Source organism: Cibotium barometz, chromosome 60, assembly GCF_041138505.1.
Source record: "Cibotium barometz isolate CiBa-2024 chromosome 60, ASM4113850v1, whole genome shotgun sequence".
Lineage (NCBI taxonomy): Eukaryota > Viridiplantae > Streptophyta > Polypodiopsida > Cyatheales > Cibotiaceae > Cibotium > Cibotium barometz.
In genome coordinates this window covers 17,457,536-17,474,999 of record NC_141105.1, presented here as the reverse complement: position 1 = coordinate 17,474,999, position 17,464 = coordinate 17,457,536, and the positions used below count along the sequence as shown (strand labels likewise).

Here is a 17,464-nt window from a genome sequence, read left to right as displayed (position 1 = left end):
ACATGTGCATTATCTTGATACATAATGCTCAATGGCAAGTGTGTGTGTGTTTGGGTGTTTTTTTTAAGGTGAAAGAATATATTAGGTATTCGTTGAGAGAGTTTTTTAGATTTGTGGAAGTTTATAAAAATGTTTTTTTATTTTGAATAGCAAGTGTGTGTGTGTGTGTGTGTGTGTGTGTGTGTGTGTGTGTGTGTGTGTGTGTGTGTGTGTGAGAGAGAGAGAGAGAGAGAGAGAGGTAAATATTTTAGTTATTCAAATAGGAAAAGTGTGTGTGTGTGTGTGTGTGTGTTTATAATGGTGAAAAGTATGTAAAAAAATTTAGTTATTTAAATAGCAAAAGTGTGTGGGGTTGCATGAGTGTGTGTGTGTGTGTGTGTGAGAGAGAGAATGTTGAAGAGAGTTTTTAAAAAATGTTTTTTAATTTCAATAGCAAAATTGTGTGGGTGTGTGTTGTGTATGAGAGAGAAATATAAATATGTTAGTGAAAGTGTTTTTTTTAAGTGAAGTATTTTTAGGGTGAAAGAAATATAAAATACTTTAGTTATTTGAACAAAGTGTGTGTGTGTGTGTGTGTGTGTGTGTGTAAGAGAGATAAATAATATAGTTGTTTGAATAAGAAAAGTGTGTGTTGGGGTGTGTGTGAGAGAGAGACAGAGTATTTAAAAAGTTTTTAAAAAATTATTATTTTATTTGACTAGCAACTGTGTGTGTGTGTGTGTGTGTGTGTGTGTGTGTGTGTGTGAGAGAGAGAGAGAGAAATAGTTTAGTGTGTTTGTGCTTGTGCTTGGGGTGTGATTGTGTGTGTGTGTGTGTGTGTGTGTGTGTGTGTAAGTGTGTGTGTGTGTGTGTGTGTGTGTGTGTGAGAGAGAGAGAGAGAGAGAGAGAGTTATAGCATTATATATCTATATATATATGTACATATATACATATATGTATGTATGTGTGTATGTATGTATGTATACAAATATATATATATATATACATACATACACATATATTTACATACATATTATATATATATATATATATATACATACATACATACATACACACATATATTTACATACATTATTTTACATACACACACACACACACACACACAATGTCAACAGATACATACACACGTACAACCCTAAACATTATAGTCCATACTCAAATCCCTAAACATAGACATTGTAAAAATATTTTAGAAATATGGAAGTTTATTAAAATGTTTTTTTAATAAATTTCCATATTATGAAAGTTTATAGAAATATGTAAGTTTATATATTTTTTAAAAATTTGAATAGCAAGTGTGTGTGTGTGTGTGTGTGTGTGTGTGTGTGTGTGAGAGAGAGAGAGAGAGAGAGAGAGAGAGAGAGAGAGAGAGTTATTGCATTAATCAAGCCATGTGTGTGACTGTGTGTGTGTGTGTGTGTGTGTGTGTGTGAGAGAGAGAGAGAGAGAGAGAGAGAGCGAGAGAGAGAAAGTTATAGTTGAAACTTTGTGTGTTTGTGTTGAATGTGTGTGTGTGTGTGTGTGTGTGCCGTGTGTGTTTGAGAGAGTCCTTATATTGAAGTTGAAAGTGTTTTAAATGTTTAAATAATTTGAATAGCAGTAAATATTTGAGAGAGGTCAATATTTTAGTTATTCAAATAGGAAAAGTGTGTGTGTGTGTTTTTTAAAGGTGATGGTATTTTAAAATAATTTAGTTATTTGAATAGCAAAAGTGTGTGGGTGTGCATGAGTGTGTGTGAGAGAGAGAAAGAGAGAGAGTGGAAGCATTTCAAAATATTTTAGTCATCCAAATGGGAAAAGTGTGGGCGGGGTGGAAGCGTGCGTGTGGGATTGTGATTTGAATTGCATGTAGTTAGTATGTGCATTAACTTTATAGTATACATTTTGCCAACTACTTACTTATATGTATTATTAGTTTAACTCTTATACACACACACACACACCAAGGAAAGGTTTTGACTTATATGTATTAATTTAAACACACATGTGCACACACATAGTAGTTGCAATTTGTATATGAATTAACTTTATAGTATACATTGTACCAACTACTTACTTATATGTATTATTAGTTTAACTCTTATACACACACACACTCACACACACACCAAGGAAAGGTTTTGACTTATATGTATTAATTTAAACACACATGTGCACACACATAGTAGTTGCAATTTGTTTATTTACACCCATGCGCATGCATAGAGTAGTTACAATTAAAATTTACACTCATACACATAGTAGTCATGCGTCTACTTATATGTATGTATGATTGACAGAGATGCAAGAGGTTACTTGCATTTTTTTTTAGCACATGAGGAGTACTCTTTCCTTTGAGGAGAGGGTGAATTTGGCTGCAAAATTTGAGTGTCGTTTTTTCCATAGCCTAACTTGGTCTGGGGTTGAAGCTGTTGGATGGAAGATGTTTATCGAATCAAAATATGTTTAGATTTAGACAAATTAGATGAAAATATTACGCTTATGATTATTAAAGAAAGCCTAGGCTTGATTGATCATTATGAAATAGACTTTATTGTCCATGTTGAAAGAGATCAAGTACGACAAGTATTTGATGAAGTTATTAAATGTATCCCAAAGCATAAGCTCCTCCAAAAATAAATTTGGATGTGTTCTTCTTGAGTGACCATCGGTTCTAGATTGCTTGTTGTATTTGAATGGATTTAATTTTTTCATTCTTTTCTTATAATCTTCCTTTTGCTAAATATAAAAAAGATCATGATTGTTATTAATGTATAGTTTGATTATGTTTTATGTAGAGACATGTCATTAAATATCTTAAAGTTGACTTATGACAATAATAAATTGTTAGATACTGTCTTCTTTGAGGAGATGCCACAATTGGGCTTTTTGGGATGCCAGCCTAGCCCAAAATGGGAAGTCCTTGGATTTGATGGGTGGGATGATATTAATACTCGGTATATTTATATAGTCTTGGACCCTTATAGGCTAGATGACAATCTCAAGCTCCTCTTAATCAAAGAGGCATTGGGATTACTAGATGGCTTTCACATTGTGGGTAGTAGATGTAGGAGCTCCAAGGAAAAGCGTTTCATTTTTAGTGAAATTCTGAAGTGCATTCCGTTAAGGAAGTTGGTAAAGATAATGTAATAAGCTTATTGATGGATGTCTCTTTCTCTCTCTCTATCTCTCCCCCCTCTCTATTTGTTTGTCTTTTTCTCTCTCTTTCTCTCATACACACACACACATAACACACAATCATGTAATCCACAAATAGTTACTCTTACCAAGGAAGCACAAGGACGATAGCATCAAAGTTGGTGCTTTCGAATCCAATTCTCTCTTCAACTTGAGGTTGGTTTTTTTGTTGCCCTCTTTGTCTTTATCTATTTGTGTGTTTATTGTCAATATGTAATGCATAGATAAAGAAATTTTTTTTGCTCATATGTATGGTTGGCTACGTAGAGAGAGAGAGAGAGAGAGAGAGAGAGAGAGAGAGAGAGAGAGCACATCAAAACATTCTCTATTTCTCTTTCAATCTCATCGAGTGTGTTACCACGTCTAAACAGTTTATAATATTGGTGTGCTTGGCTACCTAAGCTAGAAACATTCTATTTATTAGACTATTGCCTTTGAGATTGTAGAGAGAGTTCTAAAGAGAGTATAATGGGTCTTAGAGGATTTACAAACTATAGTAGCCTTAGAGAATAGTTCTTTTAATTTGAGAAACATTCTTAAAAAAGTTTAAAAAAATTTATGATTTAGCCAATACATTAAATATAGAGAGACAGTTATATGTATCTCTATGATAGTTTTCTAGGAGTAATCTACATGTGTGTAGGTAGGTTTCTAGGGTTAGTTATATGTTGGCAAAGATATAAAGAGATATTTGTAGAGCTTTAAGATATTAATTTTGAATTTCAGCGAATGGAGGTTCAGAATGATAACAACCACTTAAGAGATTTACTGGTTGCGAAGGATTCTTCCAATGAAGAAGTAGCTTTGTCTACTCCATCGGAGTTGATGAATGTTCAAGCTACAAAACACCTTGCTAGGTCAAGGTCTCCATCCGGACAACCAAACTCTAAATGTCTACAAAATATTGCAGACATATGCGAGTACACTGAGAAAAATTAGGTTGTTTGCAAAGAAGTACTTAGATGCTCTTTAGGATGAGATCTGTGGAAGTGGCAGCCAAAGGGGAGATACGCTAAGAGACGAGTTGTCTCATCATCTCCATCGCATCCTTGACAATAATGGTTGGATGGAGACTAACCAACTGGAAATTATTTCTTTCATGGAGAATATGCATATGCTGAAATTGGGGAACGTCTAGGCGGATGTAATGGGCAATGTAAAGAACAAGTGGATTCTCTAAAAGAGCAAGTACGTACTTTAAGCTTGGAGGTACTGAGTCTTAAGATATTTGTTAATCACCTCAATGCTATTATAAAAAAGATGAGCCATATGTTAGAAGCCCGGGTAGTTTCCTAGAGTTTTTGTGAGAGTAATGATGTTTTTACTCAAGGGACAAATTGTATTGCAACTTTCAGATTTGGCTCTCCCTTTTGACGATATTTATGAATTTTCTATTTTCTCAAATTCAATACTTCTCTCTTTTATTTTGTTCTCTCGCACTTTTTTTATTATGTCCCAACTTCTATTCTCTCTCTCTCTCTCTCTCTCTCTCTCTCTCTCTCTCTCTCTATCTATCTATCTATCTATCTATCTATCTATCTCTGTGATTCTATATGTTAATACCCTTTATCTTTGTAAGAGATGGATTGTATAACTTATGCTCATTTATTTATGTAGGAAATGGTTTGTATATGTTGTATTAAAAACTTCTCTAAGAATTACATTGTTATTGAGCTAAGTCTATCTGGAGCAGGGTCACATGTGTGATAATGGCTGTTGAAGTAGAATATTATGTTGGTGTTTGAAGTTAAGAATGTTAAAAAAGGAAGTTAGTATTCGTTATTTTGTGTTTCGAAGGAGATTTGAAGATGGTTAGGCACTGTATATACTCGAGTTTGAACCAAGTTCATCGGCTTTGAGTTTTGGATGCAACATGTGTGTCTCGCCATAATCGTTCAAGGACAAGGGCTTGCATTCGAAAACAAAATGTTGCTAATTTAATGGATTACTTTAATGAAAATGAAATTGGAACATTTGGAAGGGTTGAAAATGAGGAGGAACATAGAGAAATCCATCATGGAATCCACTTACAAGAAGCAGAGCAATTGCCAATGCTATGGTACTTCAAGAACCTATCAATGAACATCAAAATGCACAGCCACAGAGAGACATGGAACGAGGCTCTTTTTCATTTGATTTAAATGAGATGCCTATGGATGATAATTTTCATTCTATTTATTGTGTCATTGGTGGTGTGTGTAAGATTCCTCCCCCAGCCCCTCAAGATGTCCAGTTTCTCTCCCTGTAATCAATCCCCTTTTCAGAATAATAACAGATCTTGTTTCTCTGGCCTAGAGAGAGAAAATGTTCTAGGGAGAGGTAATTCAGTTTCTAGATATATTTGGATGGAAAAATATCCCTTCTTATTAAAATGATTTCCCCTGAAACAGAAATTCAAACAAAACTTTCCAGTGTGCAATTGGAATAAACTGAAAATAGGTAAAAAGGACCTTAGCCTGAGGGTCCAAATTTTCTAAAAATTTTGGATTAAGGTTCCTATGGACCAATAAGATTAATCCAAATGTAGGGAGGAGATAAATTGAAGAATTTAAAAGAAAAATCCCCCAAAAATGAGTAAATACTTACATAAGATGAAGAGTTGTTAGTTATATTGTTAGTTATAGAAGAAGAGATATTAAGAGGAAATGATGCATTTTTGACACCTCAGTGTGGGAAATTTCCCTCATGAAGGAGGCACCTATTTCACATGTGTGGATGAGTTTTAAACTCACAAATAATGAGATATTTTTATCTCTCCTCTCTCCTGTTTCAACTAGATCCAAAAAGTAAACTAAACTGACCTAAAAATGGTCAAAAAGTGACCAAACTGATCTGGAAAATTCTAGAATCAGTTTGCTTGCTTAGATGATCACTTCTTCCTATAAATAGAAGCCTCCCCCCTTGTAAAAGGTTAATAGTGTTTATGCATTGTTACTCTACTCCTCTCCCCAGAGTCAAATACATTGAATTCACTTGATAATTCAATTGTTTTTGACTAAATCCTCTCCACCAAAAGAACTGGTGGCCACTCTTGTTGCAAACAAGAGTAGAACCCTCAATCCCTCAAGCCAAAGGAAAGCTTACAAACTCCATGTAAGCCTAATTCTTACTTATTGTTAATTTTAAATCTATGGTTTTCTTAAATTTTATGCATTGAAAATGTTTGAATTAAAATCTGATGCTATGCCTTGATGGAAAGGCCACCCCCTTCTCTTCTTTACAATTCAGCCCTTCTTAATCCTAGAAAGTTTAATTAAATGATTGATTAAACTCTTTTCATTGTTTACTCTCTTAATTTTTAGAAAATGGAGTAGATTAGAGATATTAGAATTCAAATTGGATTAATTCAAGTCATAAATTGAATGTTAAAATTGAGAAATGGTTAGCCATACAAAGGAGGTTATGGTAAAATTTTCTTAAATTTTGTGGAACTAGAGTTTATCATTAGGTTATTCTAAAAGAGTAATTCCTTCCGTTTGTGCATTCTAAAAGAATTATTTTTATTTCAAAAGTGTTATTCCCATTAAAATTAAATTTATGCATAGAAAGATGCATAAAAGAATTATTTTTATTTAAAAAGTGTTATTCCCATTAAAATTGAATTTATGCATAGAAAGATGCATAAAAGAATTATTTTTATTTCAAAAGTGTTATTCCCATTAAAATTGAATTTATGCATAGAAAGATGCATAAAAGAATTATTTTTATTTCAAAAGTGTTATTCCCATTAAAATTGAATTTATGCATAGAAAGATGCATAAAAGATTTATTTTTTTATTTCAAAAGAGTTATTCTCATTAATTTTAATTTTATGCATAGAAAGATGGATAAAGGAATTTATTTTTATTTCAAAAGAGTTATTCTCATTAATTTTGATTTTATGCATATAAAGATGCATAAAGGAATTTATTTTTATTTCAAAAGAGTTATTCTCATTAATTTTGATTTTATGCATAAAAAGATGCATAAAGGAATTTATTTTTATATCAAAAGTTTTATTTTCATTAAAATTAAATTTATGCATAGAAAGATGCATAAAAGATTTATTTTTATTCCAAAAGTGTTATTCTCATCAAATTTGATTTTATGTATAGAAAGATGTATAAAAGAATTATTTTTATTTCAAAAGTGTTATTCCCATTAAAATTGAATTTATGCATAGAAAGATGCATAAAGGATTTATTTTTATTCCAAAAGTATTAATTTCATTTTATGCATAGAAAGATGCATAAAGGATTTATTTTTATTTTAAAAGTGTTATTTTCCTTAAAAATTGAATTTATGCATAAATAGATGCATAAAAGGATTTTTTTGAAGTGTTATTCCCACTCAAGTTGATTTTATGCATAAATAGATGTGTAAAGAATCTTTATATCAAAAATTAGAATTTTCTTAAATTCTATGTTTAAAGGAATGTGATGAGATGTGATGAGAATCAGATAGATGTGAATGAATGGATGGATGGATGTGATATGAATAGAAGTGATGAGAATGTGATGTGGATAGATGTGATGAGATGCGATGTGAATCAGATAAATGTGAATGAATGGATGAGATGTGATGTCATGTGAATCAGAATATAAATGAATGATATGGGATGTGAGTGAATGTATGTGATGATAATAAATGTGAATGTGTATGTGAGGAATGGATGTGAATGATTATGTGAAAGAATGGATAAGGATGTGTATGAGAAGAATGGATGTGAATGTGTATGTGAAGAATGGATGTGAATGAGTATGTGAAAGAATGGATGTGGATGTATGTGAAAGAACGGATATAGATGTGTATGTGAAAGAATGTGATGTGATGTGACATGAATATATGTGGATGTGAAGTGATAGATATGAATGTATGGATAGATATGAGTAGTCATACATGTGAACAATTAGATGGATGTGGATGAATGAGATGAGATGTGTATGAATGAGATATGATGTGACATGAATATATGTGGATGTGAAGTGATAGATATGAATGTATGGATAGATATGAGTAGTCGTACATGTGAACGATTGGATGGATGTGGATGAATGAGATGAGATGTGTATGAATGAGATATGATGTGGATAGAAGTGATGTGATATAATGGTGATGAGAATGAATGTGATGGATATGAATGAATGTGAATGTGATGGATATGAATGAATGTGATGTGAATCAGGATAGATGTGAATGAATGAATGAGATGTGAGGTAAAATGAATGGATGAGTTGTGAGTGAATGTGATGTGGTCTGAATGGATGAGATGTGAATGAATGTGATGTGATGTGAATGAATGAGATGTGAGGTAAAATGAATGGATGAGTTGTGAGTGAATGTGATGTGGTCTGAATGGATGAGATGTGAATGAATGAGATGTGAGGTAAAATGAATGGATGAGTTGTGAGTGAATGTGATGTGGTATGAATGGATGAGATGTGATGTGGTCTGAATGGATGAGATGTGAATGAATGTGATGTGATGAGATGTGGATATGGGTAGATGCGAGTGGATGAGATCTGATGCGAGTGGATGAGATAAATTGAGGATAAATTGAGGAAAGATGTGATGAGATGTGGATATGGGTAGATGCGAGTGGATGAGATAAATTGAGGATAGATGGGTAGATGCGAGTGGATGAGATCTGATGAGGATAAATTGAGGAAAGATGTGATGAGATGAAAATGATGTGATTGGATGAGAATAGGAATACTTGTGATAGGGTTGTGGAATTAAAGATAGAGAGAGTGAGTAAAGAGAAGGATAGAGAGAGTGAGATAGGGAGGACAGAGAGAGTTAGTAAAGAGAAGGATAGAGTGAGGAGAGAGAGAGAGAGAGAGAGAGAGAGAGAGAGCTAGACCAAAGAGAAGGATAAAGAGAGAGAGAGAGAGAGGGAGGATAAAGAAAGAGAGAGAGAGGGAGGATAGAGAGAGTGAGTAAATCAAAGGATAGAGACAGTGAGATAGGGAGGATAGAGAGAGTTAGAAAAGAGAGAGAAGGATAGAGAGAGTGAGATAGGGAGGATGCCCAATCAATCAACTACTTATTGGTCACATCCACCCCAAATGGAACCCTAAGTATCTAACAATTTGACCTCTCCTTACCACCTCACACCCCCATCTCTCCAAATAGAAGTCATTGTCTTCAGATAAAATAATTAACTTAGACTTATGAATGTTGCATTTGGATCCTGAAGAAGCATCAACAAACTCTTGTATAATATTTAGAGCCATCTGACATCATCATTATTAGCTTCCAAGAAGAGTAAAGAATCATTAGCAAAACATTAAATAACCAATTTCTCCCCATTGCTCAACTTTAAACCATTCACCCTCCCTCCAGAGGAGGCCATCTCAAGGGCACTAATCAGAGGATGGGAAGCAATAGCAAAGAGCAAGGGGGCAAGAGGACAACCCTGTGTCACAGATCTATGCACCTCATCCTCCAACAACTCTTCCATTCAACAGTAAGTTGGAGTCTACTAGCATGTCTGGCCTATATGAGACGTCTAGGAGTGACAATGTGAGTCCATGGTCAGGAAGATTGAGACATGAGGTGAGCATTGAGAGTAGTGCATTGGACAAGGGTAAAAAGAAAGTTGAAGGAATTGGTATTGGGAATGTAGGTTATGACTTATCTAGTTCAAAGAGCCTGGATGATGAGTTGGGAATCCCAATGCTAAGAACTTCTGTTGTGAGGAATGACAGGTATATACCACCACATGCTAGAGCTCAAGGAGCTCATAGTGACCCACATCCATTGAGAAGGTCACAAAGGGTGAGATATCCAATAGAGAGATTCACGTATAGTTGGCAGGCTATGCATTATGCATATATGACATCTATGGTAAAGCATGTGGAGCCTTCTTGTTTTGATAAGGCTATTGGAAAAGAAGCATGGGACAAAGCTATGGATAAGGAGATGGATGCTTTGGCACATAATGATATATGGGATTTGGTTGTTACCAAAAGAAAATATTTTATTGAATGTAAATGGGTTATAAAGTCAAATGCAAGTCAGATGGATCCGTGGAAAGGTATAAGGCAAGGCTAGTCTCTAGACTAGTCAGATGGATCCGTGGAAAGGTGTAAGGCAAGGCTAGTCTCTAGACTGGCATGGTCTTGATTACGATGAGACATTTAGCCCAATGGCTAAAATGGCTACAATAAGATTTGTGATTTCATTGGCTGTGTCTAAAGGTTGGGAATTACATTAAATGGATGTTAAGTATACATTCTTGAATGGAGAGATGCAAGAGGAAGTGTTATAGAACAGCCAGAGCGTTATGTACACCCAAACTTTCCCACATATGTATGCAAATTGAAGAAAGCAATATATGGGCTGAAGCAAGCACCATAAGCATGGAGTAACAGGATTAGTAGGTAGCTTCTTTGCATTGGATTTCATGTGGAAAATTTAGAATCTTCACTATATGTGAAGAAGATAGATCATGGTATAGTGATGAGTGTCATTTATCTGGATGGCTTGATAGTCACATGTGATTGTGGGAATGTCATTGCCAATGTGATGGTAGCATTAAGAAGCCAATTCAGCATGAAGGATTTGGGAGAGTTGAGATTATTTCTCGACATTGAGGTTATTAGGACATCACATGGTATTTGGTTATTGCAATGGAAATATGCCTTGGACATGTTGGCAAAGTATGGCATGACTGGATGTAAGCCTATGACACGACCGTTGGAGCAAAACATAAAGTGAAGGGCTGATCTTGGTGATAAGTTGGATGATGTTATTATGTACATGAAGATGGTTGGGAGCTTGATTTACTTGACCATTACTGGACCGGATTTATGTTATATAGTGGGACTAGTTAGTCAGTTTATGCAGAGTCCCAGGAAGCCACATTTGGATGCTATTATGAGGATCATGAGATAAGTGAAGACCACTACCCATTATCATTTATTATGTGAGCATGGAATGGATGTGATGGTATATGGATACATAGATGCAAATTAGGCAGGTAGTGCTTTTGACAAGAGGTCTACTAGTGGGTATGCATTTAGCATGGGAAGTGCTGCAATGATTTGGAGCAACAAGAAGAAACCCACAATTTCTTTATCTAGCACAGAGGCAGAGTATGGAGGAGCAGCTATGGTTGCATGTGAGGTGGAATGGGTGAGAAAGCTATTCGTTCCTTTGGGACAGCATCATGATGGAGCTGTTATCATACACTGTGACAACATAAGTAGTATACAATTGGCTAGTAATCTAGTTTATCATGCGAGGACCAAACACATAGAGGTCCACTATCATTTCATCAGGAATAGTGTTGGATGGACAATTAGATTTGACATATGTGAAGACTAAGAGAAGGTTACAGATGTCTTTACCAAACCACTTGGTTAAAGAGAAGTATAACTTTAGAGACAGACTTGGAGTACATGAGATGGACATGGTGAGCTTGAGGGGGAGTGTTGAAAATGCAAGCTCATCGAGAACTGGTGGATAGCATTAGTGTGTGAACACTAGCCTAGCAGTGTGTGTGGATAATAATGGCTATGCCCAATTGGACAAGTGTGTATAGACATTAGCTTTAGGTTTTATTTAGTGTGAACTTATCATTATGCAATGTGCTGTGTTTTATGGTGGTGAACAATGAAGGAAAGCTATGGAGCTTTTCTACTTGGTGTGTGTTGATGGAATGAGAGCAATGACTGCTTAGGTGTGTCTCCTATGTTCCCCTTTGCTCTCTTTTCATTTCTAAAATGTTGGTACTTCTTTATCCAGTTGACGGGGTGACCTTGTTTGCTGGCATGGTGTTTGGTGTCTAGGTGGTTCCTTATGGTAGTTTTAGCTTCGATGTTGGTGCTTGGCCAGGTGCCTACTTGTGTACATGATGGCGGCATGTATGGATGGTCAAAGAAAGTGTTAGAGATGTTGTGGTTGGTGGCTCTTGTTGAGGTAGCAAGGAAGCCGTGCATGCTCTCTTTCCCACTAAGTCTCTCACTCACCCACACTCTCTTACAACCTCTCCCCTTACAAGCAAATTATTTGGTAGGGACTTTAATTGAACAAAAATAGATAGGGGGGCTTATGTGTGAGTGATTGTGGTATGCACGTGTGCACTTGGGCGAGGGGATGTGTGTGCACATTCATGCATGCAAGGGTGTGAAAGGGTAGGCGCACATGTGTGCGCTTGGGTGGTGTGTGTGCACATGTGTGGATGAGTGGGTGTATATGGGGGCGCAATTCTATGGATGTGAATGAATGTATGTGCACGTGCAAGAGGGATCTGTGCACATGAGCATGTTAATGTCACGAATTGGTGCACGATGGGTGTATTAAATGTGTGTGCAAGGTGCCAGGGTGCATGAACATGAGAGTGTAAGTGAATGTGCATGGCTTGGTGCACATGCACTGGTGCAAGGGTGTGTACGTGTGTGAATAGATGCATGTGATGTAGGTAGGTGTACACATGCAAATGTGAATGTCAGTGCATGTGTGTGGATGCGAGTGAATCTACACACGTGAATGTGATGTAGGTGGGTTTGCACATGCAAATGTGAATGTCAATGCGCATGTGTGCATGTGTGTGTAGATGCGAGTGAATCTATACATGTGCGTGTGTGTGTGGATGCGAGTGAATCTATACACGTGAATGTGCAAATGTGAGTTTGTGAGGTACACGTACACATGTGAGGAGAGCATGCACATGAGCGTACATGTGTGCATGTACAATGTACATGTGGATGGGATCACACATGAGGTGTGGGCACATGTACGAAAATAGGGGCACGTGCACATGCGAATGTGTGTGTACGTACCTGGGTTACACATGTATGCGCAAGGGCATGTGCATGTGCACACAAGTTTGTGTGTACGAAATATGCAAGTGTGCATGTGCATGATGGAATGCATGCACGTGATGTATGTGAATGTGTAAAAAGGTGTACATGCATAGTGTGGTCCACGCATGCATGAGAAGGTGTGTGGGGTGATGTGCACATGCACAGGTGTATGCATGGGGAGGGTGTGTGCGCATTAGTTGAAGGTACAAATATGTGAGCAAATGAGGTGGGATGTATACGTGGGCTATACATGCATGCACATGGATGTGTGTGGGGTGCAATTGTGTTGATGTGCACGTGCACCGGAGTATATACGTGCATATGGAGGGTATGGTGCACACACATGGGAATGTGTATGCGTGGGTGGAGGTGCAAATATGCATGCAAATGGCCTAAACCTGTGTCTTGCATGTCTTATGTGACCCTCGTAAATACAATGAAAGAGAGGATCATCCTCGAAAAAAACGAGGTGGATCATGGTGGCCATGGATTGCATTGTTAGCCTGGTAAAGAAGGATCGCAAAACACTTGAGCTCCCCTTTGGAGTGGTTATCATACCCCTCTAGATGAGGGACCCCAAACCTATGAACATCCCAAGCCTCATCCTCCACTTATGAGACACCACCTTAGGTAACCTTTAACACTACACAACACTCTCACCTCGTTGCGTCGTCGACCACCCTCTCAAACTATTATGGAGATCGTAAACCTTGCTCTAATGATAAAGAAAAAAGTCCACACCCCAAACCTCAACCTCAGCAACCCTTCAAGGAGGTCACCAACAACGAGAAGTGGGAACCCAAGAGTACCCTAGTGAGCCATGAAAAGTAGGGTGCCCAAGCAAAGTCAACCATTTAGTGAGGTGCCCACCCATGAGCATAGATCTACCGGGAGTCCCAAGTAATAGAATTTTGCCCACACTTGAGCCCCGTTGTTGGATCCCCGTCATGTTGCTACAAGCCGAGGGCATTTCTATGAAGGGAACCCATCTATCTGGGTCCCAAAAACCCTACTGTCTGCACAACCCTAGAAGCCAAAAAGATCCAAGCAATGGCCTCAATACCTAGTACCGCTTCATAAGTCGTCACTTTGTTCGATCTCAATAAAATTGTTACAAGCACAAGGATTCTATGAAGGGAACCCCCACATCTGGGTGTGAAGATCAATGAAACCCGTGCCTTGAACCCTTGCAAATGCACCCTTGAATGTCAAACCTAAGTAGGTGTAGAGACCTAAAGCCATGCCTTTGACACCAACTCCAAAGCTTAAGTAGGAATGGAGATTAGTGGCTTCCACATTGACTCATGTGCCAACACCACCTTTAGAGAAGTTAGGAGACACCTTGTGTCAAAACCCAAAGAGAACCATGCACACACTTCCATGGCACCACTGAGTAACCCTGCTCAAAAATATCATCATGACTAGACACACCTATGTGCATTAGAACTAAAAATGTTGAATTTTCATGAGGTTTTTTTTTCCGAGACTAGATACATTGATTCTAGACTTAAGTTCCATGACTATGAAGTTTTAGAACTAAAAATGATGAATTTTCATGGGGTTTTTTTTTCCGAGACTAGATACATTGAATGTATAATGCCTCTATATTAAAGTTTTAAACGTCTTGCTCTACAAAGAGTTTTGAAAGGACGGTGATGACGGGAGGCGGTGCGTCATGACGCTCTCGCCCCGCCCCTCCCGTCCCCTCTTTAAATCGCCCAACGCATTCTCTCCAGCCGCACTTGTGCGCAGCAGCCGTTGAAAGCTCTCCCCTGTTGTTGCTTATCAGCTTCTTAATCTGACTCTACACACTCTAATTAGTCCTTTAATCTCGTCATTATCATATCTGTGCTTTCACTTCTTTCAACTTTTGATTGTTCTCTCTCTCTCTCTTTCTCTCTCTTTTTCTAAAATCTCCTTCATGGGTGCCGGAGGCCATAGCTCAGATGAAAACCAGCAAGCAGCTGCCACCATCCCCCTCCTCACTCCTTACCACTTGGGACCTTTCCACCTCTCCCACAGGTAATGCTGTTCTTTTTGAGGTCTTTTTTCCAGATCACCCTAGCTTCTCGGTATACTGCATGTGGGGGTTGAACTTTACATCCCTAGTTTGTGAGCCTAGCCAGAGGTGGTTGGTTATGGCTAACTTCTATAGGCTTTCGTTGGCAATGTTAATCAACCTTACGATTGAACCCGTGTTAGGGTTATTTAGCGATCAAACTAAACGATTTCGCATTAATTAGCTTCTAATTTATGGTTTAAATTGGGCATCGAGTGATCGCACATCTGTCAGGATCGAGCATTGAAAGCATATAGTTAGATTCATCTAAATCATTTTGTTTGAACTTTGGCAATTGACTGACCTCACATTGTTTTTTGTGTGTGTGTGTGTTGGTTTCAATTGCAAAATGCAGAGTGGTCCTTGCCCCACTCACCAGATGCAGGTCCTATGGCCATGTGCCACAACCCCATGCTGCCCTTTACTACTCGCAACGCACAACCCCTGGAGGACTTCTCATCGCAGAAGCCACCGGAGTCTCTGACACAGCACAAGGGTACTAATCCTTCCAGCTCGTTTTCTGTCGTTTAGTAGACAAGTACTTGAGATAAAGCTTTGTGTAATGGGACTTGCTCGAGCCATGAAACCCATTCGTGATGATGGCGAATTATGTATGGTCGGTGATCAAGACCTAGCAATAGGCTGCATTAGTGGGTTGTAATGATGGCAATGAAGGACCATAAGCTTGGTGGTGGAACAGGTATCCGAATGCTCCTGGAGTATGGACTGATGAGCAGGTAGAGGCATGGAAGCCCATTGTGCAGGCTGTTCATGACAAAGGGGGCATTTTCTTCCTTCAAATCTGGCATGTTGGCAGGGTTTCCAACACAGGTACAAACTGCCCAAGCCTCTGCAGCAGGGGAGACTAATTGATGGTTAAACGGCGCTTCTCTTAAGCGTCTAGAATTGTACTTAAATACTGTTTTTGTGCAGCTTACCAGCCTGGTGGTCAGCCCCCCATCTCCTCCACAAACAAAAAACTAAATGGGCAGGGTCTGATGCCATCAGGCAAAGAGCTTGGGGATTTTTCTCCGCCCAGGGCGCTGAGAACCGACGAGATTCCGCATGTTGTAAATGACTTTCGGTTGGCGGCAAGAAATGCCGTTGTTGCAGGTATGCTTCATGCTTTCAAGGCGGTGCACCTTACACAGAAGGCCTTTAACATTGAACAAAATTGTGTCATAAACAACACAGGGCTAGGTTTTAAAAGCTTCTTAACATCCATGGTTAAGTCTAGGGCAATCTCATGGCGGAATGGCGTCATGAGGTAGGGATTCCATGGCATGGTGTTCCACAGCTGAGAGTAGTTTTGCAGATGTGATGTAGAAAATGTTGTAGAAGTCCAGAAATTTCTAACACATTCTCTTACTCAATTCTGGGTGACAGGTTTTGATGGTGTGGAGATTCATGGTGCCCATGGCTACCTACTTGACCAGTTCATGAAGGACGGTGTCAATGATAGGACGGATGAATACGGTGGCTCTTTGGAGAATAGGTGCAGATTCGCACTCGAAGTTGTGGAAGCTGTCGCCCAAGAAATTGGGGCCGAGCGTGTGGGCATTCGCTTGTCGCCCTTCGGAAGCCATTCAGACGCGGCTGATTCGAACCCAGAAGACCTGGCTGTGTACATGGCCAACGCTTTGAACAAGTATAAGATCCTCTATGCACATTATGTAGAGCCTAGGGTCAGAGCAAGTTTCCAGGAAGTCGAGACGCATTACTCTCTTGCACCTGCACGAAAAGCCTTCAGAGGAACCTTCATGGCTGCCGGAGGATACACCCGTGACAGTGGCAATGAGGTGATTCAATCAGGAGGTGCAGATCTGGTGGTTTTTGGACGCTGGTTTTTGTCAAACCCTGACTTACCTAGAAGATTTGAGCTCAATGCTCCGCTTACCAAATATATAAGGGAGACTTTCTATACTCGAGATCCAGTCATTGGATACACAGACTATCCCTTCCTTGAAGAAGAAGGGGCCGAGCAAACACCCAAGCTCTAGGTCATATTTCAACACTCAAATTGGTCATTTCATACATCCCATTGTAAAGGTCTTTGAAAAAGAGACTCAAATCTATACAAGATTAACTTGATGTAGTTATGCAGGCCATCTATCTATCCTTTTTTTTATTGACCAATATATATATATATTTATATACCAAAAAACAATTACATTTCAAATCCTAACTTGGCAACCATCAAACCCCATTCAACAAGTTACATATCAGAGTCCACCTCTAGTATTCCCAAAAGAGGAAATTTCCCATGATATCTGAAATCCCAGTAGAATACAAAAGAGGAAATTTCCCATGATATCTGAAATCCCAGTAGAATACAAGCTTCAATCAAGACCTCAGATGTGCATCCTTTAGGTGATTGCTTCTCCAAGATATCTGCCTTTCTTGACCACACTTTAACCATTGGTCTAGTGCCAACTGG

The 17,464-nt window shown here is 38.2% G+C and overlaps 1 protein-coding gene across 1 annotated transcript; it reads left to right on the top strand.

The window, feature by feature from the left end:
* The first annotated feature begins 14,721 nt into the window (after positions 1-14,721).
* Positions 14,722-17,077, top strand: LOC147605066 (putative 12-oxophytodienoate reductase 11). The gene is made up of 5 exons (XM_086793918.1): positions 14,722-14,990; positions 15,383-15,523; positions 15,728-15,858; positions 15,961-16,140; positions 16,414-17,077. Exons 1-5 carry the CDS (start codon positions 14,890-14,892, stop codon positions 17,025-17,027), a joined length of 1,167 nt encoding a protein of 388 aa, XP_086650044.1. The 5' UTR covers positions 14,722-14,889; the 3' UTR covers positions 17,028-17,077.
* Positions 17,078-17,464: the final 387 nt, after the last annotated feature.